The sequence below is a fragment of the Podarcis raffonei genome, chromosome 8 (assembly GCF_027172205.1).
Source record: "Podarcis raffonei isolate rPodRaf1 chromosome 8, rPodRaf1.pri, whole genome shotgun sequence".
In the NCBI taxonomy this organism is placed as follows: domain Eukaryota; kingdom Metazoa; phylum Chordata; class Lepidosauria; order Squamata; family Lacertidae; genus Podarcis; species Podarcis raffonei.
This window is the reverse complement of record NC_070609.1, coordinates 84,206,770-84,229,400: the sequence shown is the minus strand read 5'-3', so window position 1 is coordinate 84,229,400 and position 22,631 is coordinate 84,206,770. Positions and strand designations below refer to the sequence as shown.

The 22,631-nt window shown below is 41.3% G+C and overlaps 2 protein-coding genes across 8 annotated transcripts; one reads left to right on the top strand and one right to left on the bottom strand.

Annotated features, from left to right (window-relative positions):
* Nucleotides 1-764: 764 nt before the first annotated feature.
* VPS29 (VPS29 retromer complex component) lies at nt 765-7,275 on the bottom strand. 2 transcript variants are annotated; one of them, XM_053401310.1, is made up of 5 exons: nt 7,101-7,275; nt 3,846-3,857; nt 2,450-2,641; nt 1,909-2,144; nt 765-1,177 (listed from the first exon to the last, which is right to left on the bottom strand). In XM_053401310.1, the coding sequence occupies exons 1-5, from the start codon at nt 7,101-7,103 to the stop codon at nt 1,060-1,062; spliced, it is 561 nt and encodes a 186-aa protein (XP_053257285.1). In that variant the 5' UTR covers nt 7,104-7,275; the 3' UTR covers nt 765-1,059. The 2 variants fall into 2 exon arrangements, with proteins under 2 accessions (XP_053257285.1, XP_053257284.1); XM_053401309.1 differs by lacking the exon at nt 3,846-3,857 and having other exon boundaries at nt 7,101-7,215.
* A 79-nt stretch (nt 7,276-7,354) lies between these two features.
* RAD9B (RAD9 checkpoint clamp component B) lies at nt 7,355-21,677 on the top strand. Of its 6 annotated transcripts, none has more exons than XM_053401299.1 (11): nt 7,355-7,533; nt 9,540-9,610; nt 10,560-10,623; nt 11,588-11,702; nt 12,504-12,603; nt 13,846-13,952; nt 15,804-15,910; nt 16,283-16,347; nt 16,792-16,914; nt 19,204-19,342; nt 20,945-21,677. In XM_053401299.1, exons 2-11 carry the CDS (start codon nt 9,579-9,581, stop codon nt 21,068-21,070), a joined length of 978 nt encoding a protein of 325 aa, XP_053257274.1. In that variant the 5' UTR covers nt 7,355-7,533; nt 9,540-9,578; the 3' UTR covers nt 21,071-21,677. The 6 variants fall into 6 exon arrangements, with proteins under 6 accessions (XP_053257274.1, XP_053257275.1, XP_053257277.1 ...); XM_053401302.1 differs by lacking the exon at nt 7,355-7,533 and adding an exon at nt 7,553-7,746 and having other exon boundaries at nt 10,474-10,623; XM_053401298.1 differs by lacking the exon at nt 7,355-7,533 and adding an exon at nt 7,555-7,746.
* The last annotated feature ends 954 nt before the right edge of the window (nt 21,678-22,631 follow it).

Sequence of the window (22,631 nt, the reverse complement as noted above, 5' to 3'; positions counted from 1 at the left end):
AGAACAACTCTTCCAGAGGACAATGTATCTTGTGAAGCTGATAAAACCAAAACCAAAACCCAACCCCACCATTAACTTTCCTGAAGTGACTCCTGGGACCCAAACTAATGGATTCAAATTACAAGAAAGGGGATTCTGACTAAACAATAGGATAGGTTTTTGAGGGTCAGAGCCATTCAACAGTGGAATGGACCACCTTGAACGGAGGTGAACTCTCTTTCACTGGAGGTTTTTTAGCAGAAGCTGGATGGCCACCTGTTAGGGATTCTTTGGCTGCGATTCCTGCATTACAGGGTGTTCCCTTCCAACTCTCTGATTCTATATTTATTTATTAAATTTGTACCCCAACCTTCCTCCCAAAGGAGCTTAGAACTGAACAAGGTCCAGTAGTTTTGGCTGAAACTTGTTAGGCCATATTTTGAATACATTACAGTAAACAATACTATCAGCCTGGAAATTAAGATTCAGTAACCAAAGAATTCTGAACACTTGATATAAATGCTTCTTTTTTCCTCCTCCAGAGGTATTTCAGTGAGCCGGCATAGAAGCCTTGCCATTACTACTAGAAAAACAAGCAACACCTTTTTTTATCTTCTAGAAGTTGTTTCTTACTGAATAATAGTATTGCACTATGACATAGTAAACTCATTTGGTATTCCTACACTAAAGCAGTGTAATGAGTAAAACAAAAGACCTGTATTTATTTTGGGGGTTTTGTTTCTTGATTTGTGATATATTTTATAAATAATGTTAGCTTAATCAAATTAAAGTTAAGCAAGTGTTTATTACAATACTGGGAATAGTTCATATGAACAGACAGAATTTTGCTGTGCACTTGGAACGGTATTTACAGACATGAATAATTTTTAGGCAAAAGAAAAGAGTTAAGCCAAGGCAGACTTTTAGTAAGTCAAATGCTGTAAAACATTTCTGTCTACAGTAGGGGAAGAGGACTCATTTCCTAAGTTAACAATATTGGAAACACTGTGGACTCTTGAGTGCATATTGTCCCCCCCAAAAAAGAAACCCACGGAGAAAACCCAAGTAGAGCAATTTGCTTTAAGATTTCTTGTATTCAATCCTTTCTACTTTCACGTCATCACCAATCAGCTGATAAACGTAAGTAACAACAGTGGAAGCTTGGATGTCCATCAGCACAAATGAAGGAATGATGTTGCTGTGGGAAAAAAACATGTGAGTGTTATTTTAATGACTGCATCTGAACTGAGCAAATTCTTTGAAAGCTAAAGTTACCAATCCTCTGCTCCTTTGTTTAAGAGAACGCCCCACTGAACTCACTGGGGGATGGTCACCCCATGGTCTTCTAGCTGTTTGTTGGACCCCTATCAGTGCCAATCAGCACCCCCAATGGTCAGGGATGATGTGAGGTGTAGTTCAAGAACATGTGGAGGGCCCACAGGTTTACAATCCCTGTACCAGATGGTCTTAAGGGAATCCCACTAGCATCCTCAAATAACCACTTGACATCAGCTGACATTTCTGCAGCCTTGGTCAGGAAATATAATTCAGTAGACAGTTCTAATAGCTCCTGCTTTATCCTCTAGCACCAAACACCTCTTAAGTTGCATCAAGCAAAATACGAACCAACTTGATACTCCTACTGAAACACAAACAAACTGTATTTTATTATTTTATTTATTGGTTAAGACTTTAAATTTTTGGGAAAAGTTCAACTGCGCATAGTCCCTTATGTGCTTTGATATCAAAATAATATTCCAAACTGCAAAGAAATTCTAAGACTAGATTCAGGAATGTTTCCTGTACCCAAATCTACAATAAATTTATGCAATAATTCAACTTGATAGCAAAGAACAAGCAGCCATGAATACCTCAGTCATCTAACTGCAGTTAGCAATGACAAGCACATTGTGGTATATAGCAACTCACTTTTCCAAAGCACTGTAGGCTCCTGTTGCTGATCCAGGGTTGATATAGAACTTATTTTCATGTTCAAATGCTTCAAATTTGTGTGTGTGCCCTGAAATTAGGATGTCCACGTCAAACTGCCTTTGAAGTAACGCCAGGCTGGCCATGTCACCCCACGGAATAACTTGATGGCCATGGATCAGTCCAATCTTAAACTGTCCGACAGTTACAACTTTCTGTTCAGGATAATTCAAGTTCTAGGATTAAAGCGACAACACAAAAATCACATATGCACCAAGAGTCCGTTCCCCCTTTCTGTTTTATCAATTCCAAAGAAAAATGCCATTTTGTATTCTTAAGAATAAGAGCATGGCAGCATGTTAATTGGTGGACTAAAAGGGTACTATTGTCAGACGCAAAATACACGCATCCCGTTTACTCAAAAGAATCCACATGATATCAAACAGACTTGCAAGGTCAATAGTTCTGTAATTAAACTAAAAAAGAACAGCACAACACAAACAGAAATCTACCATCTTCCCCCATCCAGCAGTTGAGTTACCTCATCAAAATCCCCTCTAACGACATGAACATCGCCAGCCAATGTCTTGAGGTAGTCATAGCTCTCCTTTGTGCAGAGGTTTCCAGTGCAGAGAATGTGTTGAATTTTTCCAGGAACCAGCAGCTTCTTGAATTTAGCTGGCAGGCTGTTGCAGCGGTGTGGGATATGAAGGTCTCCCAACACTAAAACCAACTTACAAAGGAGTAAAAGGAAAGACAACACATTTAAGTCTCCAGCAACATGTCACGAAACTTTCAGAGTTCCCAATCTTGTCCGTGATTCCTTCACTTACGAAGTGATAACGTTTCCCTAAAACGAAGGCAGCCCCATTAAATTTCAGTGGGATTACCGCATCCTTATTGCACTTTGTAATTCCTTCCAAATCCTGTGACACTTGGATATTAAGACTGTTTTAAAATGATTTTGAATCCACTGCAGTTAAATCTGGCATGAAGCCCAAACATGGCAACCAGTTTTTCCTCCTTGAAAAGTGAGGACTTCACCCATCCAAGTAATTCCATTGTTATCTCAAGACAAAGGTGCCAACTCCCCAATAAAATATTGGAGGGGTCCAGGCCTCTCCCAAAGTTGATGGGCACTGCCATTCAAATGGTTTGGGTGTGCCATGTCTTGTGATCCATTATACAGGGCAGGGCTCACCTGCCCCCCATATTTTATTCAAGTTGGCACCCTGTCTCAAGATGACAGTCATCTCGCCCCCAGATACATTTTTTTCCCAGCACGCAAGCAGACAATTCTGTAGTAACACTTCCAGGCTCTGGGCTGTTGCTTTGGTGCAGTGACACCACACAATGCCTTGCACAAGTCAGATGAAGGTAATGGGGTGTGCCATAAACAAGACAGGCAGTGGTAATACAGAGCATTAAACTGCCCCTGATGTTGGCAAAAGGAGCTGAGGACACTTAACTACAGCCACAAAATGCTTAACAGCTTAAGCTCACCAGTGCATCAAGCTCCAAACCCTGGTCCCTGGCAATGATAATGCCAACTTACTTTTGCCAAAGTATGCGCAGAACTCACATGTAGTGCTGGCCAAGCCTACAGGGTCTCATCCTCATACTGTGTTGTAGAGCACACCCCAAACTCCCCTGTTGCTGCAGTCAGCAGCGAAGAACTTGTCTGCCATTATCAATCTTCTCACTTAGAAACAGCTGATAGGGTCCTCTAAACTGAGAGAGTGGTTTACAGAGTCATCACAATGAAGCACCATGATGCAAGAGTTTGACCACACCCCAAAACTGTAGTTGCAGCATCATCTGCAGCTAGCAAGACATTGCTCTGGAATCTGTATAAATTTATGCATTCTGATAGCCACTAAGTGGGTTGTCACCTACCACCACCAACGTTAGCAACAGGCCAAGATGAACAAACTTACTCTGTGCCCAGCCTTATTTGGATGAAGAAGTTGATTGCAGACAGGGGGCGGGGAGCGGGGAATGGAAAAAAACAGGGTGAGACATGAACAATGTTAAATAAAAAGGATGCAACAGAAAAGGAAACATCTCAAGCCAAATTAATAGGCAAATCATCAACTAAATTTGAATGTTAGGAAAGGAAATGTTAAAATAAAATTGATTTATGCAACTGATTTCATAAAGCAGGCCTGGGAAATCTCATGCCACCACTCCTTCAATGGTTCTGCTTCATGTCCTCTTTGAGTGCTTTTGCCTGGTTGAAATGTGTCCCTGAATTGTGAAGATGCCCCTTGTTTGCCAGAGTGGAGAATGGAGAGATGTGGGCAGGTGCAGAAACCTCCTACATTTTCATGGCTGGAAAACAGCCTACAGTATAAGGGTAAGTCTACCCACATTTGCTTCTTGCCCCACCCACCACTTGCAATGTGCCCCCACTGGACTGTGTTCCCCATGAGATAATGTGACCCTCTGCCTGAAAAAGGTCCCCATCCCTAACATTCATGGAAGGGTTTTCTTAAGTCTTCCCTGAACAGATCCTAATCTCTTGCAGTCACCATGGAACCTGTGACCCTCTGTGCATTTGTTGGATTCCACCTCCCATCATCCCTGACCATTGGCCATGCTGGCTAGGACAGATGGGAGCTGGAGTTCAATCATAACTGGAATGCCACAGGTTCTCCACTAAGGCCTTTTACATGCAACACAATTCACCATGCAGATGTAGGGGTTCCAATATGCAGCTCAGGAGTCCACTGCCCATATTGGCTTCCCCATTCACTTCTGTGGAAGGGAGAGCTCTATAGGCTTGGTGATGTGAAAAGGAGCTAACCCTTATATTGAACAAATACAGAGAAATGGGTTCACAGTAGTATAAATCAGATACAGGATTTTTGGCATTAGCTCATGAATGGCTCTCCATATACCCACTTCATTTTAGTTTACAATGAGGAGTAAGAACCAAGTTTTTATTCACAAAATCCTCTTTCTTGCCATATTGCTATAGGAGATCCAGTTGGGTTTGAGGTTGATGCTATTCGGTCAGTGATACAAAAGGGCTGTATCCAATGCTGCACATCAGGGAGGCTCAGAGCCTCCAATAGTGTAAAGAGAACCCCTCCCCTCAAATGCTTTGAGGCTCTGGCTTCTGGTCCCACTTCAGAAAAGCTCTTATGAACAGAGCTCTGTACTCTGCGTCATGACAAATTTTGCAACCTGTACAAATTATGCAGAACTAAATGATTTCTCTTGAGTGATTCCAAATTTATTTACTGACGCATTACACCTTATCATAGCCAAAACTTACTGTTTTTGCATAATTTATTCTGGTTTTGCTAACCATGGGCAGGGTGAAAGAGTTGTGGAGGAAGCTGAAGTCCCTTTCCTAACTACTGAAAATCTTATTCAGCCAACCTTTTGGGTCACAGAGATTTCATCAGGCATTGCTCCAAGATTTTCAAGCACATAATTGCAGCCAGATAGGCTGAAGTGAAAGCCAGTGCTCTCAAGGAGTTGAAATTCCCACCCCAAGAATCTTTGCAGACACAGACCTGCATCTGAGCACTACAGGAGCTGTCCAGCTCTGTTTACTTTCACAAGATACTTCCATGGCTGTTTCAGTGCAATAAGGGGGGGGGGGTGTCAAGCTGCTTGTCTGGAACCAAGCAATTTCTACCAGGGATAAATTCCTTGTACCAGCAAGCATTGTCACTTATTCACAACCTGCCCCCCCCCCCCAGTTCCTGATTATCCCCATCAGTAAGTTTCATGTTATACTGACACACAGCACAAGATGGCTCAGTTCATGGATTCGTAATGCATCTAAGGGGGTTAGCCAAGCATAATTATGAGAGAAAAGTTATTGCCATAAACACCATGAATGTACAGTGGTACCTCTGGTGACGAACTTAATTCGTTCCAGAAGTCTGTTCTCAACCTGAAACCATTCTTAACCTGAGGTACTACTTTAGCTAATGGAGCCTCCTGCTGCTGCCATGCTGCTAGCAAGCAATTTCTGTTCTCATCCTGGGACAAAGTTCTTAACCCGAGGTACTACTTCCGGGTTAGCGGGGTCTGTAACCTGAAGTGTTTGTAACCCGAGGTGTTTGTAACCCGAGGTACCACTGTATGTGAGTATTGCAGGAAGGGAATCAAAACTTGTTAATTTAAAGCAGGACAAAATCAGAAGAAACTCAGCAAATCTTCAGGGAAGCTTACTGGCTGCAAAATGAATTTGGAAATTGCCTTTGACAAGCAAACTCATTGAGATAATATCACAACACTGTCATTTTCTCAAACCATTTTGCATATATCACTGAATTTCAGATGTATTTCTCTTGTATAAAATTCAGCCGTACTCTATACGTAAGCAGAGTAAGCTCCACTGAAAACAATGAGACTTGTAATTTAGAAAGAAAACACTTTCTTGGGGAGGGCAGCGAACTATCCTTCACTCCCTCCCACTTTTGCTCCACTAAAAAGTGCTACCACACTAATGGTGCTATACTTGTATAAGCAAAACAAGAACTGCAGGGATAAAGACAGAGGGGACTTTTCTGACTGGGAGTGAACTTATCCGGGCTGAGCGTGGCAAGGTAATCCTTAGTTCTTCAGGATCTTCAGCAATCCTCATAACGGTGGCAGGGCAATGATCATGCCACAGGAAGAACGTTGTCCTTCTTTTGAGAACCAACAGACGCTTTGTTTTTTAAGAACCCCCCCTTAAAAAACACCCCTGAACCCAACGTAAGGTCTGAAGGCACCACCCCGATGCCGATCACGAGGCCAGCCTGGGAATCCTGGGCGTTCAACATGGGAGGAACCATTTAACGAAGTGAAATATACTTTGATGTTAAATAGAATCAAGCCAAATTCACCCCCGACCACGCCGGCTACGGCTGTTGGGAGCCGGGTGCCCAGCAGCGTCCGGAGGGCCCACAGGACAGCCGGCCCGGCTGTTAGCAGCCCAGCAGCTGCCCCTCACCCGCGGCCCTCCGTGCACTGCCGGGCTCCGCCTTTCACCAGCCCGGCCGGCAAGGAGGCGGGCAGCCGTGAGCGCAGCAAGACCTCGAGGGGCGCCAGGCCGAGGCAGGAGGCCACGAAGACGGACAGCTCCGTCCCTCAGTCACCGAGGGAAGAGGAAGAGACTCCAGGAGCGGGGCCTAGTGGGCCTCTGCCCCGGCCTTTCTCGCCGCCCTCGCCCTCCCAGGGCAACTCACCATCTTGGGGGGCTCTCCGTGCCGCTCCTGCACCGCCTGCCTGCCTGCCTTCAGCCGCTTCCGGTGTGCCAAGCCGGAAGTTAGGCCTACGGAAGCAGAGGCGGGACAATAAAAAGCGCGCACGCAAAAAACAACCACAAGCAAAGATCCAAGACGGTTTGCGGAGACCGCTGCCAGTCAGAGCCGAAGAGGCGGGGCTCGTTCGTTTCCCAATCAAAAAAGGGCAAAGGTGGGCGGGGGGGAGAGAAAGAGAAGGCGGGAGGTTCTACATCCGGGCACCGGCGAGACCAAAGGGAGGCAGGTTCCGCAAAGAGGACCGATAGACACTTTCGGTTCCCGGTTGCGCACCTGCCAATGCGAAAGCAGAAGGTGGGCCGGAGGGCACTTTACATAGGCGGAGTGGGCAGCTGCGTCGTCGGAATGAGAGCCGGAAGTGATATGGCTGTCGCCCACCTCGTGACCTCTACGCCTTCCCCGTTTTTTCTGGCTCCGTCTTCCCTCAGAGTGGTTTTCCCGCCTTTTTTGCGAGCGGCTCGTGAGGCGACGCTGAGGGGGGCGAGGCGGGAAAGGCGCTTTTGCTCCGCTTTTTGCGGTCGCCGCCGTCGCCTCGCCATGAAGTGCGGCTTCGGGGCTGCGGGTGTTCGAGGTAGCGCCGCCCCGGATGGTGACAGAAATTGCGAACGTTAACAATAGTCATCATTTGGGGTCCCTCAGACTCTTTTCCCGCGTGCCTCACGAAACAATGTCGATTAAATCTCACGCTATTCTTCCACGTTTCCGCTTTTGGATCCTTCAGCTGCTTAAATGCGAAAAATAAAGTTTAGCCAGGCCCAGTTCCCTCACCCCCGCCCTAAAATGGGTGTAGTTTTTCAAGCTGAGGCAATTATGAATAATACCGCTCCTGAAATGTAAAGTCCAACGTATTAAAAACCGCAGAAGGCAGGGAGAGAATAATAGGAGCATAAGCAACAAACCCTTTGAGGCACTTTTCATTTATGCAGTAGTTTGATTTTGTAAATTTCAAAAGAGCAGGTCTTGTTTACAGAAAGTTAATTTCAAATCACCTCATACTGCGTCAGTTACGGTGTTAAATATTTATTTTCTTAAAATTTGCAGAGCTGTATGCCTGCCATAGAGCCCCTGAGTAGAAAGAAGGGACCGAAATACAATCAGCTAGTCATTTGCCCTTACTACAATATTTCTTTCCAATATACTGTATGCTTTTTTTTTTTTTTGCATTGCCTGTTGTGTGGCATTTGTCGCTGGTGCTGAATTTTACTCGCGCGTATATTCATATGTCATAGGTAGAGGCCGACATCTACATCAAGCCATTGGTCTTAAAATACATATTTTATATACATATTTTATTTGATTGTTGTTAGCCGCCCTGAGCCCGGCTTCGGCTGGGAAGGGCGGGATATAAATAAAATTTATTATTATTATTATTATTATTATTACTACTACTGTCTCAAGTCCTTGGTCATTTAGGGACTCCCCTCCCTGGGAAGGTCACTTTGGTTATGCTAAAGGTGCTGCGAAAGCAGCCGGATGCCAACAACTAACCAACACACAAACACATATACATAACATGCATATTTTGCCATGTTACTATATTTTGGATACATATTAAAACATAGCTATGTATCAGGTTGAGCCAAGAGTTAATCACACTAAAGCATTTGTAAGAGCATCTTGAGCCGTGTCAGTTGAAGCTTTAAATGATACTAGTAGTGGGGAGAAATTAAGTAAATAGACACGGATGACCTCAGTCATGTCGCAGGGACTAACAAATCAGTACAAATTATGAGATGGATGCCCTGCTGTGAAGTGGTAATCAAACTTCCATTTTAAATCAAAAAAATGGGGCTGCAGAGAAAGGTCCTGGAGCCTCTTTAAATATTGGTTGCAGATGCTCACATCTTTCTGCTCCAAATTAAATGATCCAGGCTAAAAGCTCCCTCCTATTCTTGAACTTGCAATCAAAATTCCAGCCTTTTAATTATCGCCGCAATTGTTGACACCAATATTTCAGTTTCCTGACTTTGCAGAGTATGGGAGGGCAAGCTTATAAAGGATGCACATGCTGGGAATTAAAATGAACAGGCTGAATGCTTTATTAAGAGTTCTAATGGGAAAATGAGTGTTTCTCACTCATTCTGCTCCATAATAGCACACAATTGGGTCTAAATCCCTCTTTTTCTCCTTTTTGTTTGTTTCTGATTCAGGTGCTTTCTCTTAGTGACCCTAATTTATTTTGGGTTTCTTATATCTAATGATCAATTCAGAAGTCCTGTTTTGCTCAAAGTGACTTATTCCCAGCAAGTCAGTATGTCTACTTACGGTACCCAGTTGGGTTTACTTCTGAACCAACACATATAAGATTGCATTGCATATTGAAATGTGAAAACACTAATGCATCTTTCAAAATATCCTCTACAGTATTTGGAAGGGCCATACATGCCATAGCACGGATCAGTGATGAATTTTGGTTTGATCCTACTGAAAAAGGAGTAAGTAAACATTCAAAATTTAGAAAAAATGAATATGGAATTAAACTTACTTATTTAATATACTTATATAACACTTAAGACAGTCTTACAAAATAGTTTACAAAACAGGAAATGCAATGTGTATATACAGTATAACATCTTAAAACAAATTAAACTGAGAAAATAGAACACAATACGGCACAATGGAATACAAGAATAAAATAGTAAAGGTAAAGGGACCCCTGACAATTAGGTCCAGTCGTTGCCGACTCTGGGGTTGCGGCACTCATCTTGCTTTATTGGCTGAGGGAGCTGGCGTACAGCTTCCAGGTCATGTGGCCAGCATGACTAAATATCTCCCTCCAAAAATTTAGCATATTTTGAAACATCTTTAGAGCCAGGGATCCTCCTGCCAAGGCATCCTAGGAATAGCAATAGCCAGGAAGAATTCCAGGAGGATTGCTATGTAGGGTACAAAGAAAAAAGCTGGGTTTGAGTAGAGATTTGAAGTATGAGAAGCGGCATCACACACCTGTTGTATCAGTAAATTTCAGGTGTAAGGGGTAGCAAGGTTAAAAGCAAATTGCATATACATATACAAATAATGATAATAAATATTAATTAAATTTTATTTAATGGTGTTTAAAATTAACATTAAGTGCAAACGTACACATATCATATATATACGCATAGCTACAAAGATCTACAGATGCAAAGGGTCCTCTTTAACATCAAATTCAGAATGTGCAGTGTCTAGAAAATTTTAGATGCTTAAGAGAGTTTTTAATAACTATAACACCTAAAGCCCTAAATACTACCATAGGATAAACGTTTTGTTTGTTTGTTATTTCACGTGATTTCATGCTGATTTTGTCTATTCATAGCTTTCCCTCAGGTCAGTGAATTCTTCTCAGTCAGCCTATGCCTGTGTCTTTTTTTCATCCATCTTCTTTCATCACTATTCCTGTAGAAATACGCCTGAATTGGGTTTGAATAAAAATCACACACACCTTGCATACAAATTAGTAATAAAGGTAAGTCTCAGTGGATGAGAAAATCTATACTATTTTATACCACAAAACCACAGTTCTATTTGCTGTATTGTGGTGTGTTGGTGGGATTTGACAAAACACAACATTCCACTAAAAATAGTTTTTGAACTACATGTAGTTTTTCTTCCAGTAATAAATTGTTTCTATTGAAGCTGCTAAAATGTTTGAAAAATGTATTTTGTTTCCCAACATTATTAGCACACAATAATAACAAATAGTGCTATCCAAAACTAGCACACCCATCTAGGTCTTCCTTATGTACTTGCTAATGAACTTTTATTTAATTCTGTTTATTTAAATGCTAGTAGCCAAACTTTCTTGGCTTCTTGGGAGAAAAGCAATGACAAACCTAGACAGCATCTTAAAAAGTAGAGACATCACCTTGCCAACAAAGGTCCGTATAGTAAAAGCTATGGTTTTCCCAGTAGTGATGTATGGAAGTGAGAGCTGGACCATAAAGAAGGCTGATCGCCGAAGAATTGATGCTTTTGAATTCTGGTGCTGGAGGAGACTCTTGAGAGTCCCATGGACTGCAAGAAGGTCAAACCTCTCCATTCTGAAGGAAATCAGCCCTGAGTGCTCACTGGAAGGACAGATCCTGAAGCTGAGGCTCCAAGACTTTGGCCACCTCATGAGAAGAGAAGACTCCCTGGAACAGACCCTGATGTTGGGAAAGATGGAGGGCACAAGGAGAAGGGGATGACAGAGGACGAGATGGTTGGATAGTGTTCTCAAAGCTACCAGCATGAGTTTGACCAAACTGCGGGAGGCAGTGGAAGACAGAAGTGCCTGGCGTGCTCTGGTCCATGGAGTCACGAAGAGTCAGACACGACTAAACGACTAAACAACAACAACAAGCCAAACTTTTTACCATATATAATCTTGTTTTTAAGGGCTAGTTTTGCTCTGATCTCTGCATTAATTCTTTCTTTTTTAAAAATTTCAGGCTGTCCTACCTATATTTCGGTGCTTAAACACAGTGGAAAGAAACATAGAGAAATGCAACATCTATACAAACTTTAATGACTGCCATGTTGTTTTTCAGCTTTTCTGCAAACATGGTAGGTCAGTAGTTGGCACATTATGTTTTAAGTCTTATGGGCTGAAAGGCAAGTTGTTGTTTTTTTTAAAAAAATCTAGGTCAGGATCCAAACAATAACACAACTTAGTTCTGTTTGCTGACAGACTTTGGACTTGCATTTCTTAGACATGGAACTTTTCAAAACAGCACCTGATATCTGCAGAATAAGTTTTCAGGTTCCAGCACAAATAAATTAATAAAGTAAATAATAAAAATATGTGTACTCAAGTCCATCAAAGCTCATGCCAAAATAAATTCATTAGCAGCCTTAAAACATTTTAGCTGTAAAATGTTTTACTGCAACAGACTAAAATGGCTGTACCTCTGGAAATACCGTATTTTCCCGGTATTAGACTGGGTTTTTTCCCTAAAAAATAATGTCCAAAATTTGGGGGGCCGTCTTATACACGGATAGATTTGCCACATTTTCTTAAATCAGAGTCCCCCAAAATAGGGGACGTCTTATAGAGGTATGTCTAATGAATCTTCTGCACACTGTAGAAAAAAAATGATGTGCTTCCGTTATTGCATTAATAATTGTTGTTAGAGATACAGTATGTAACAAAATGGTCTAGTCAAAGTAATACTGTTTCTTAACTCCAAAGAGAACCTTACACATACTTTTTATTTAAAAGATGTTGAGCATTCAGTGCCCACCAGAGGGCACTATTGGCTGGCATCCAGTGGAAGAGTGCTCCTTCAGGGGTGAAGTCAAACTGTTGGAGATTTACAATGCTAATATTCAGGCTTGCTCATTTCCATCCTTATCCTCTCTCCTCAGGTGTTGTGAAAACTCATAACTTAGCTTTTCAAGAATGTCAACCTTTGCAAGCTGTGTTTGCAAAGCATTTGTGCCCCAATGCAATGAAGATTCAATCAAGGTAATAGAGTTAACATACTACCAGCACACCTAATTTTAAAATATATTACTAGCGATGAGTGCCTGGTGCTGCCCAAGTATTTTTAAAAGCTAAATGATGTTGTGATTTCAAAAACGGATGGTGCAGTTTGTGAGTTTGGACCAGTCACACCAAAATTCAGACAAAGTCAATTCAAGTCATGCTTTGGTCTGCTATCTTGATTCAAAATGGCAGCTAGCATCCAAACATTGACAGAGAGTGCCACCTCCACCTCAGAAACCCTCATGCCACATTAGGTGATGATATCTCAAGAGCTGACTCATGTTCATAGAGAATGAGCAAACAGACAGACACAAACCACTTTCCCACAATATATAGATCTTATTTATATCTTGCCTTTCTTCCAGTGCAGGACCCAAGGCAGCTCAAAGAATAAGATAAAACTGATACAACTAAAATACACAATAAATATATATTTTTTAAATTACAAGTAAGTAGCCGTGTTGGTCTGCCGTAGTCGAGACAAAATTTAAAAATTCCTTCCAGTAGCACCTTAGAGACCAACTAAGTTTGATATTGGTATGAGCTTTCATGTGCATGCACACCTCTGAAGAAGTGTGCATGCACATGAAAGCTCATACCAATAACAAACTTAGTTGGTCTCTTAAGGTGCTACTGGAAGGATATTTTTTTTAAACTAATACATAAGTAACCCCAGTGCTTTTTTCAGGGGGTACTCAAGGGTATGCAGTTTTGGCACCTTTTTTGTTGTTGTTAAGTGTGGCACTTCTTCTAGAAAAAAAGCACTGAGTAACCCTCTTTAAAAAAAAGTACTGAAAGCACTTAAAACTATTTAAAAGCACCCATACACAAAAAGTACAATACCCAGCCACAGAAGACCATTCCATAATAGTCAGTCAGTGGTCAAAGGCCTGTGTTTGCCTGCAGGCTAAAGGAAAACTGACAGGGCCAGCCTGGCCTCCTGTGAAAGGGAGTTGCACAATCTTTAAAATATAGATATAGACAAACAGACAAACAATATCTGGAGGCCTTCAGATTCTCCATTCCTGCCTTAAGCACTATTGTGATTCCCCAATCGCAAGAGAACAGATTGAACAAGGAAATAAATTAGCCAAAGTTAGATAAAGGGAATATCAATATGCTATGGATTAAGTGAGACTGAGTTGCCAATTTTTATTACTCATGAAAAGCATAGAGAGCTGTTTGTAATATGAAACACTATTACCCTTTTAAACTTCTCAGGCAGCTGTCTGATATACTGATTCATTTTCCAACCTGTCAAAATGAAGTAACTGTAGCTGTAACTCCAGTAAAAGTTTCTTTCAAGACTTACACTGATGAGGAAATGGGTAAGAATTGAACTTTCATTGTATGGTTAAGAAATAAGTCAATAAAGTGATAATTAAGAATGTTCAGACTACAATAATGTTTTATCAGGAAAAGTGTATTGTACATTATATGACCTAAAATTAATATTTAGCAGTCATGGCAAACAAATATGTTGGTATTTTTTAATGTAACCATCAGAATTTTATAACATGCCGGAATAACAGAAGAAAGGGTAACTTTAAAAAAATTCAGTAATGATCTGTGAAGTTGTGATTGCATTCTGTGTTCCTGTTTATTTATAAACAATTAATAAGCAATAAGTAAGTACTAGAAGTCAATTAATGCCAGAAATTGATAATATATCAACATTCCCCACATTAGGCTGTTTCAGCTAAGTTATAACCTAATATTTCTGCTCGCTAAAAAAAGGAGTCCATTTTTAAATATCTGCCTGGCTGGCATAAATGTATTATCTATCTGGGGTTTGTCAACCTTTTTAGATCCATAGGCACATTTGGAGCAAATGCTATGGTTGCTATCCCCTCTGTCTGGCTATTTCTCAATCCCCACTCCCCCCCCACTCCCCCCACACAGAAAGAAAGTGCACCAGTGTACACACTTTGCTTTTCCAAAGGATTTGGGTAAATACTGGAAGCAGAATTAATTTGAGCTTTGAAAATATATGAAAGAGGTACAGTGGTACCTCTGGTTATGTACTTAATTAGTTCTGGAGGTCTGTTCTTAACCTGAAACTGTTATTAACCTGAAGCACCACTTTAGCTAATGGGGCCTCCCGCTGCTGCTGCACCGCCGCCATGCAATTTCTGTTCTCATCCTGAAGCAAAGTTCTTAACCTGAGGTACTATTTCTGGGTTAGTGGAGTCTGTAACCTGAAGCGTATGTAACTGAAGCGTATGTAACCTGAGGTACCACTGTAATGAGAAAGAGCTAAAGGAGGAAGTTGGAAGAAAGACTTTCTATGTTCTTTTCAAGGGAGAAAAAGCTAACCCTCACCCTCCATTAGTTTCCTCAGTCTGTCTTCAATTTGATGCTTTTTGTGGGCAGAGGCTTGCTTGTGGTGGCCGTTTCTCCCATGGTTCACAGCCTCTGCCACCAAAAACATGTGTTGCCTACAGGGTGGCTACTCTGGAAATCATTGTTACACTCAGTGCCACCTGCTTGAAGACAAGAAAAATGTGAGCACAGCAACAGCTCACTGCAGAAGAGCTTGCAGGGCATGCAGTGGGGCGCACGAGGGAGGGAGGAGCACTGAGGGGGCAGTTCTGGCACCTTTTTTCCTAGAAAAAAAGGTGCTGCCCTTAACTAACAGCTGCCTTCAGCTCTCTTGCAAGAAGGGGTAGGATTGGTTAAGTCCCATAAATGGATGCTTCCCTCTCACTGGACAAAGAATGGAACATTGGTCACTTTCTGCACCTGTTGCATCTGGTCCAGGATGAGGTAGGCATCCAGCTCCAACCTTCCTTTACGTTGCTTTGCTGTATAAAAAGGTCACATAATGACTTCTGTTACAATCACCCATCTGTGCCAGGTCTTCTCAAAGGAGGCTCCCATTTTCTGTTTCTTTAACATTTTTTCCTTCAATGTCTCTGTTTACTCACTGTTATTGGTTCAGTCATGGGGCAAAGCCTGCTGAGCCAGCCTAGGTCTTAAAAGTCACATCGCATGGCTCTGCCATGGAGGTAAGGAACAGGAGGAGGAGGTCACCCAGTATCTGGATGTCTCTCTTACATTGGATCAGAACCAACATTCGCTATAAATGACCAATGTTCAATTTTCAAAGGCTTGGATACATTTGTTATGGTTGGGGCTCCATTGTTTTTAATTTCTGCCATTGTCATGATTTTGAACAGATTTTGCAAAGGCAATGCACACTGAGATACATATCAATCCAGAAGAATTTGAATACTTTCAGGTTGGAGTAGACACTGAAGTCACATTTTGCCTTAAAGAGCTAAGGGTAATATTGCTAATTATATTTCCTTGATGTATCTCAATACTACACAGTTATGCTCTTCCATGGGCACCTGATTCAAAGTCTTGTTTAGGTGGCTTGCTGAAGGGCATAGCGGGTGGTGAAATAATGGGGAAATGACTGTCAAACACTGGCATCTCTAAACTCAATAGGCATAACAGTCCTTCTGGATCAGACCAAGCATCCTTGTAATCTAACATCCTGTTGCTGTCATTGGTCAGCTGGAAGCCTCCAAGTTGCCCATGGTCAAGTAATAAAAAAATAGCTAGTTACATTGTAACACAAATGTAAAACAAGAATCTGATGCTCCATAGTGTGTCATATTTGAGCTAATTGACACCTTCCACTTGCATTTAGGGACTTCTGACTTTTGCAGAAGCCATCACTGCTCCAGTCTCTATTCATCTTGATGTTTCTGGAAAGTAGGTTGATGGGTGCTTTGGTATATAGCATTTTAGTAACAGCTTTCCTTTGAACTTCCGTAATCGCTACTCTTGTACAGTAATTAAGATTGCTTAAACTTGTTAAACTAGCAGTGAACATGCATTTCACACATAAATGCACAACCAAATTTATATCAAAGTTATGGAATATAAATTGTGCTCATCATATGACAACATAAACATGTCCCAGAATCTAACACACAGCTAAGAGTGCTTAAGCTCATTGGGGGGGTTTTTTGGGGGGGATATTAACTGTGTTCTGTAATGCTACAAGACAAAGCCAAATAATATTTTAGTAACTCTTTTTAAGAGCAGAGGACAGTATCAGTAGCCACCTCACTTTTCTGTATAGATGTATGGATATGCAACCTATTCTTATATGTGCCTGTAGCTCTCAGCTCAACCTTATTCTTACATATATAGGCCAGTTGTTTTCAGCATTGAGGATATGCTCATAGAAGCCAGTTTTGTTTTGGCTACCTTAGCAGATACTGAAGGCAAGACACCGTCTCATGAATCGCCTTTGCTTTCCAAATGCCAGAAAAGGTAATTGATTTTTAAACAACTTATGCTAGACTTCAAGACCAAACTACAGTTGATGTTACATTAGTCTTTGGTAGAGGGTTTAAAAAAAATAAAATTATATATATATATATATATATATATATATATATATATATATATATATATATATAAAATATCATTTCCATCAATTGGAGGGACTGATAACCCACAGAATCAGAGTGGGTGTGGAGGAGGAATTCCTCCTCTGCTGTGGTCCTGAGGAAAATCCCAGTTCTAAAGCTGGCAGTTGCATTGTGGTGGAAAGGGAATTCCCCTTGGGCACCAATGGCGTGTCGTCGTCCCCCCCCAGCAAATACTAGCTATAGTTGAGGGATTTTCCTCAGCCTAGGTTGAAAGGGCTGAACTCTCCCCTGCACCTTTTCTAATTGCATGGATTATCAGCTCCTCCAACTGATGCAAAGCATATTCTTTAAAATAAATTCTGCTGGTTGTGATGCAAAGAGGCATGGAAAGTCATGAGTCATTTGGCCTTCAGACGAAGTCAGGTGAGGTCTCTTTAAATTCAGGAGAGGATACAGCTTGTGCTTTTGCATTTGCTGAGCCATGGAAACTGGGTGCTAGTTAGGGGAAATTATGGAACCATTTCAAATTTGAAGGACAGAATTATTTTAGAGGAAATAGTTTTTTGTCTGTTAATTTCTGTTGTTAGTCACAAGTTTTACACCAGTTGGTATAGTACTGCCATGCAGTTTTATTATTGTTACTACAGTATGTGGTTGTATTGGAATGCTTATGTTTGATTGATATTAACTGATACATTTTAATGCTAATATAACATTTCAGATCATTGTAAAATAAACTATCAAAGTGAATTATTTGGGTTGTCATATTTTGTATTGATATGACCTAGTCGTTGCAAGTTACTTAATGATGTGCTGATGTGAATATTTGTTGTGTTGTAAGCTGCTTTGGGCATATTTATATGAAGCAACATGCAAGTTGAACTAATACACTAATTGCCCTTGTCAGTTGTCAAAGCAACATTTGTAGGCTATTGTACATTTCTCTGGTTTTGTTCATATGCCAAACAGAATCCCAAATCCTGAGGGTTGGGGGACTTGAAATCCTTCATGATAGAATTAAGTCTAAGGGGGGAAAAGTACTTGGGCACCCATTCGTATGCGTACACAACATATATGTATTTAAGAACATAGGAAGCTGCCTTCTAGCGAGTCAGCCCACTGGTTCATCTGGCTCTGCATTTATCTATAATGATTGACAGGCTTCTCCAAGCTCAGACTGTGATGTTTCCCAGCGCTACCCATGGACTGAACTTAGGAACTTCTGTATGTCTTCTGTCATTGAGCCACAGCCCTAACTCCCAAAAAACTGTTTCCATGTCACTCAGTGCTGTCCTCAAATGGGTTGTTTCTGTGTCCTCTTTCAAAGGAGGTTAGCATTATCACCTGATAATTTAGTAATTGTAACTGTTCAGTGGGTGTACAAGAGAACCTGACTTACAAGCTTTGGCAACACCCCATAGAGCGGGAGCCTGGAACCCATGGCCCTGCAGATGTTGCTGGACTTCCAATCCCCCCCAGCCTTCATGGCTAATAATCAGTGATGTTGGAAGCTGTAGTTCAGCAACTCCTGAAGGGCCACAGCTTTTCCACCCCTGCCATAGAGCTTAGATTGGAGTGGGAAAAGTTGGTAGGCATAGCCATGCTCAAAAACTTTATTTCAATTCTATTTCTAATTATCTTTGCTGTCCCTGTGGTAAGCTGCTCTAAAGCAAATTAACCAGGACTGATTGTGACACATGTAGGAAAGTGGGCAAAAAGTTACCACAGACACCTAGCTTTGCAAACAGAGTATCATTAGCTCTATGCCAGAAGCTGCTTATTTTCCAAAGCTCCCAGCCTCTTCACTGCCATTGGTGCTTTTCACTCGTATTTGAGATCAGGAACCATACCTGTGACCACATTGTGGCTTGTTATCTACACATGGTCACAAGCGAGTACCTGCTTCCTTCCTTAAGACAAAAAGGCGCTGGATTGTAAATAATCTATCCCCTCCCTTGAAAGTGAGGGAACATCTATCAAATCATACCAGCCTCCTGCCCCAGAGAAGGGTACATATCATCACATTAAGTGTATCCTCCACTGCTGCAGTGGAAAAGGCCTGACAAGAATAGTATGAGATCCATCTTGACAAAGGTCCTGGTCACAAATGCTGCAGAGAGTAGCTGTGCAGTAAGAGTTTTGCTGGAATGGAAAGGCACATAACTCTTTCAATTCTGTGGCATTTTAGGAACCCTGCACTAAAGAGGAGCAATAAAGACCCCATAATCTCCAGCAGAAACACTAGCAAGACAGAAACAGCCACAGCTACAGCAAATGGCTTCACCATTACGGAGGAAGAAGCAGTGCCACCTGATCTGGATTATAAGGTAAAAGCTGAAGACATATAGAAATGGTTTGTAAAAGTGAAGTCAGCTTGACACTCCCAAAAAAGAAAAAAAAACATTTCTGTTGGGATTAAATTGGTAATTTGATATGTTTGTAGTGCTCCATTCAGAAGTGTTCCACCCTATGCAAATTTATTCCATTACTAGCAGGCAGTGCCTGCTGCTGCCTGGGAATTTTAGAAACCCCCAAATACTGTGATTTTTAAAATGGATAGTGTAATTTGTGTTTTCACTCCAAAAATCAGATGAGATCATGTTTTGGTCCATCATCTTGATTCAAAATGGTGTCCAGCATTTAAATGTCAACAAAAACTGCTGCCCCTACCTGGGAAACAGTCGTGCTGAATTTGGCAATTATATTTTGAGAAGTGACCAGACCTATGCCCCAAAATAGGATAAGTCACACCAAAGTGACATTTTGGTCCGCCATCATGAATCAAGTGGTTTCCAGCATTGATGGAAGACAGCTGCCCCCAGTTCAGGAACCCTGGTGCAGAGTTTGGCAATGGTATCTCAAGAGATGCCAAGCCTATAGAAAACAGACAGGTGCACAAACCACTTTGCAAAATACGCAGGATATGTAGGATCAACAGCTGAATAGTAGAGGGCCTATTGATTACTGTATGAAACAGTATTTTGTCCCTCCCAAGAGCAACTGTAGTTTATAATGGAAGATTATCTATTCCATAAGCCTTAAGCTGCTTAAATTTCTTGTTTACGTTGAAGAAAAATAACTTAGACCTACTTGGAATTCAGCAGACCCTTCCTACACCCAGCCATTTTGGTAACAGAGAAAAGGTTGGGATTTAACAGGGTACTTTTAGATATTTAATGGACGCAGTGGGAGTCAACTGTTCCTTCAAACAGGCCCCAACCATATACCTACGTCACATCTGTTTTTAAAGGCAGCATAGCATGTGGTATGAGGGGCTGTCTAGCAAAGGAAGAGTAAAAGGATGCCCAGACACATGGAACTTCTTGTAGCTTTTTGGATCTTGGTCAAAATTTGTATACATTAATGCTAAAACGAACATGACAGAAGAACCACCAAATATGGGGCATGCCACATCTCTAGAGTGCAGGCTGATAAATTGAGGCTGAGGGGAAGAGCTGAACCTTCCTGCCCTCCCTCCCCCCAAAAAACCCCCCACCCTTATTTATTCCAGTGGATATTATTTCCAGTTGTGGAATCTCACCAGAAAAAAATGAGAGGAAAGAAGTCTATAATTTAAAGCATTTTAACCCCACTATTCCTAGTGGGGCTTACATAAGACTGATGAAAAGACAATTCATTCTGCTCCGGCCCACCAACATAAAGGGAAAAAGGGATGTGGATGGAAGAGAAAAATGAGCAAATGCAGACATTCGTTTTTTACATTACATAGTTCTTGTAATATCCAATTTGAATGAAAACAGTACATTAAAGACATGCCACTCTTCCCACTTTATAGAGATTCAGCTGCAAAGAGTTTTAATACATAGTTCTGCTGCCATCACATCTTGTTTGGCCCTAATATATATGTGCCATATTTCAAGGGTTTGGGCTGATGCAATGCAGTTAACTTCCTTTATTGCCTTTTCTAGTTCCATTCCCTATTCTTCGGGGCGGTTTCATCCAAGGAACAAGATATAACTCGTGTATTCCACACTTTGGCAACAGCAAGCGACACAGAAGATTTTAGCAATGAACAACTCTCCCCAACTTTTTAGTAGTGACAAAGTATCAATCTGCCAACTCTGATGGTCGCCAAGGAATGTGTGTATGTTCAGCGTTCAGGCAAGCTGAGCTTCTGCTCATTTTAGGTGTTTTTGTGTACTCTGTTGTAGTCCACTGTTTCATAATGCAGGCAATGGCAGTTTTGCACGGGGGTTATGTTCCTGACTCCCACACGTGTCGGTGGAGTGCAAGTAAGCCCGCTCTACCCCCATTCGCCCTTTCCAGCCACTTCTGGGTTGTGACAATGTACGTTTGCATGGTCAGGCATGCATTGAACACACTTAAAATGGTCATTGCCTGTATTTTAAAAAAACTAGAAGCTTTTGGATGAATTTTTCTTCAAGTTATCACAACTGTAATTTTATGAGATTTACTTCTCAGTTAAGCCAAGCATATCAGAGGGAACCAAAGCCAGTTAGTATACACACATATTGCAGTAATGTTGATGTTTGATTGATTTATGACACAGGAGAACTTAAGACAAATGACTGGTTGCAAAAATGGCATACATCCAGTTTCATTCTCCTGCTCCTTCTAAACGAAATTGTGCAAGATTAACTAGCAATAAACTGGTTTTAGCTCAAGTCTATTAGAAAAACATCTCAGTAGTGTTGAAGTGTGCATAGTATATTATGCCAGTAAATTTAAATGCCTTAGAAGCCTCCCTCATTTTATAAGCATGTGTTGTGTCACAGCGATACTCCTTTCAGAGCAGTGAAGTCAGAATGCATTTGGCCGTTTCAGCCCTGGTAACAGGCAGTTACCCACAGCAACCTAACAAAGAGCAACTAGTCACACGGCTCCATAGTCTGCTTTTCTTTAAGATTCACTTTCTTTCAACTCCCACAATGAAGGACAATGGGAACTGAACTGCTGTTGAAATTTCACTGTACTGAAAAACAGTCCAACTAGTTCAAGTAGCAAATTCAGGTCATTTCTCTAGCATATTTGTTTACTACATGCCCCAAACCCTCAAAATGTTTTTGCTTTTTGCAGTAAAAATATTTGGTTCTTTGCCTTCTTAATCAAATTCCCCATTATGTAAGGTTTTTCTATCAGTGCTTATTTGCTCAGTGTCCCCTTTGCATCTCACCTTAAGAAATCACCATCTGCATAACCATCTGCAACTTGTTCTTCCACAAGCCCCAAAATGAGCAGAACTTGTACAAGGACACAAATGTGTTACAATGAAATTCCATTTTATTGTGGTTGAACTTATGCAAGAAGAATTCCTTATGGATTGTCAATATTTTCTGTTTTGACTTCTGCATTTGAAAGGACAGCCCATATTACTGCAGGATTTGAGGGACAGTTGTTTGAAGTCTATACACTGCTTGCAATAATAGAAAATTCAGGTGTTATTGTTTTGCACCTATTTCCTACTTGGGCAGTTTGAAATAAATTCTTCCCCTTAAGCAATAAAACTGAAGTCATATGCTATTAAACAATACAGATCATGGTATTATGGGACAACATAAAATATTATTAACCTTGTTCAGATGACCTGAAGACTGAGTAAAGTTCCCCTAGAATGAGGTGGGGGGAGGAGGAGCT

What these genes read in the sequence shown, in the direction of transcription:
- RAD9B (XM_053401302.1), top strand. Translation starts at nt 7,713, where the DNA reads ATGAAGTGCGGCTTCGGGGCTGCGGGTGTTCGAG. An exon ending in TTGATCCTACTGAAAAAGGA is followed by an intron (nt 9,611 to 10,473) that starts GTAAGTAAACAT and finishes GTCTATTCATAG; the next exon opens with CTTTCCCTCAGGTCAGTGAA. An exon ending in TTTGCCTTAAAGAGCTAAGG is followed by an intron (nt 15,911 to 16,282) that starts GTAATATTGCTA and finishes ACTTGCATTTAG; the next exon opens with GGACTTCTGACTTTTGCAGA.
- VPS29 (XM_053401310.1), bottom strand. An exon ending in TTAGAGGGGATTTTGATGAG is followed by an intron (nt 2,145 to 2,449) that starts GTAACTCAACTG and finishes CTTTAATCCTAG; the next exon opens with AACTTGAATTATCCTGAACA. An exon ending in GCCTACAGTGCTTTGGAAAA is followed by an intron (nt 1,178 to 1,908) that starts GTGAGTTGCTAT and finishes TTTTTCCCACAG; the next exon opens with CAACATCATTCCTTCATTTG.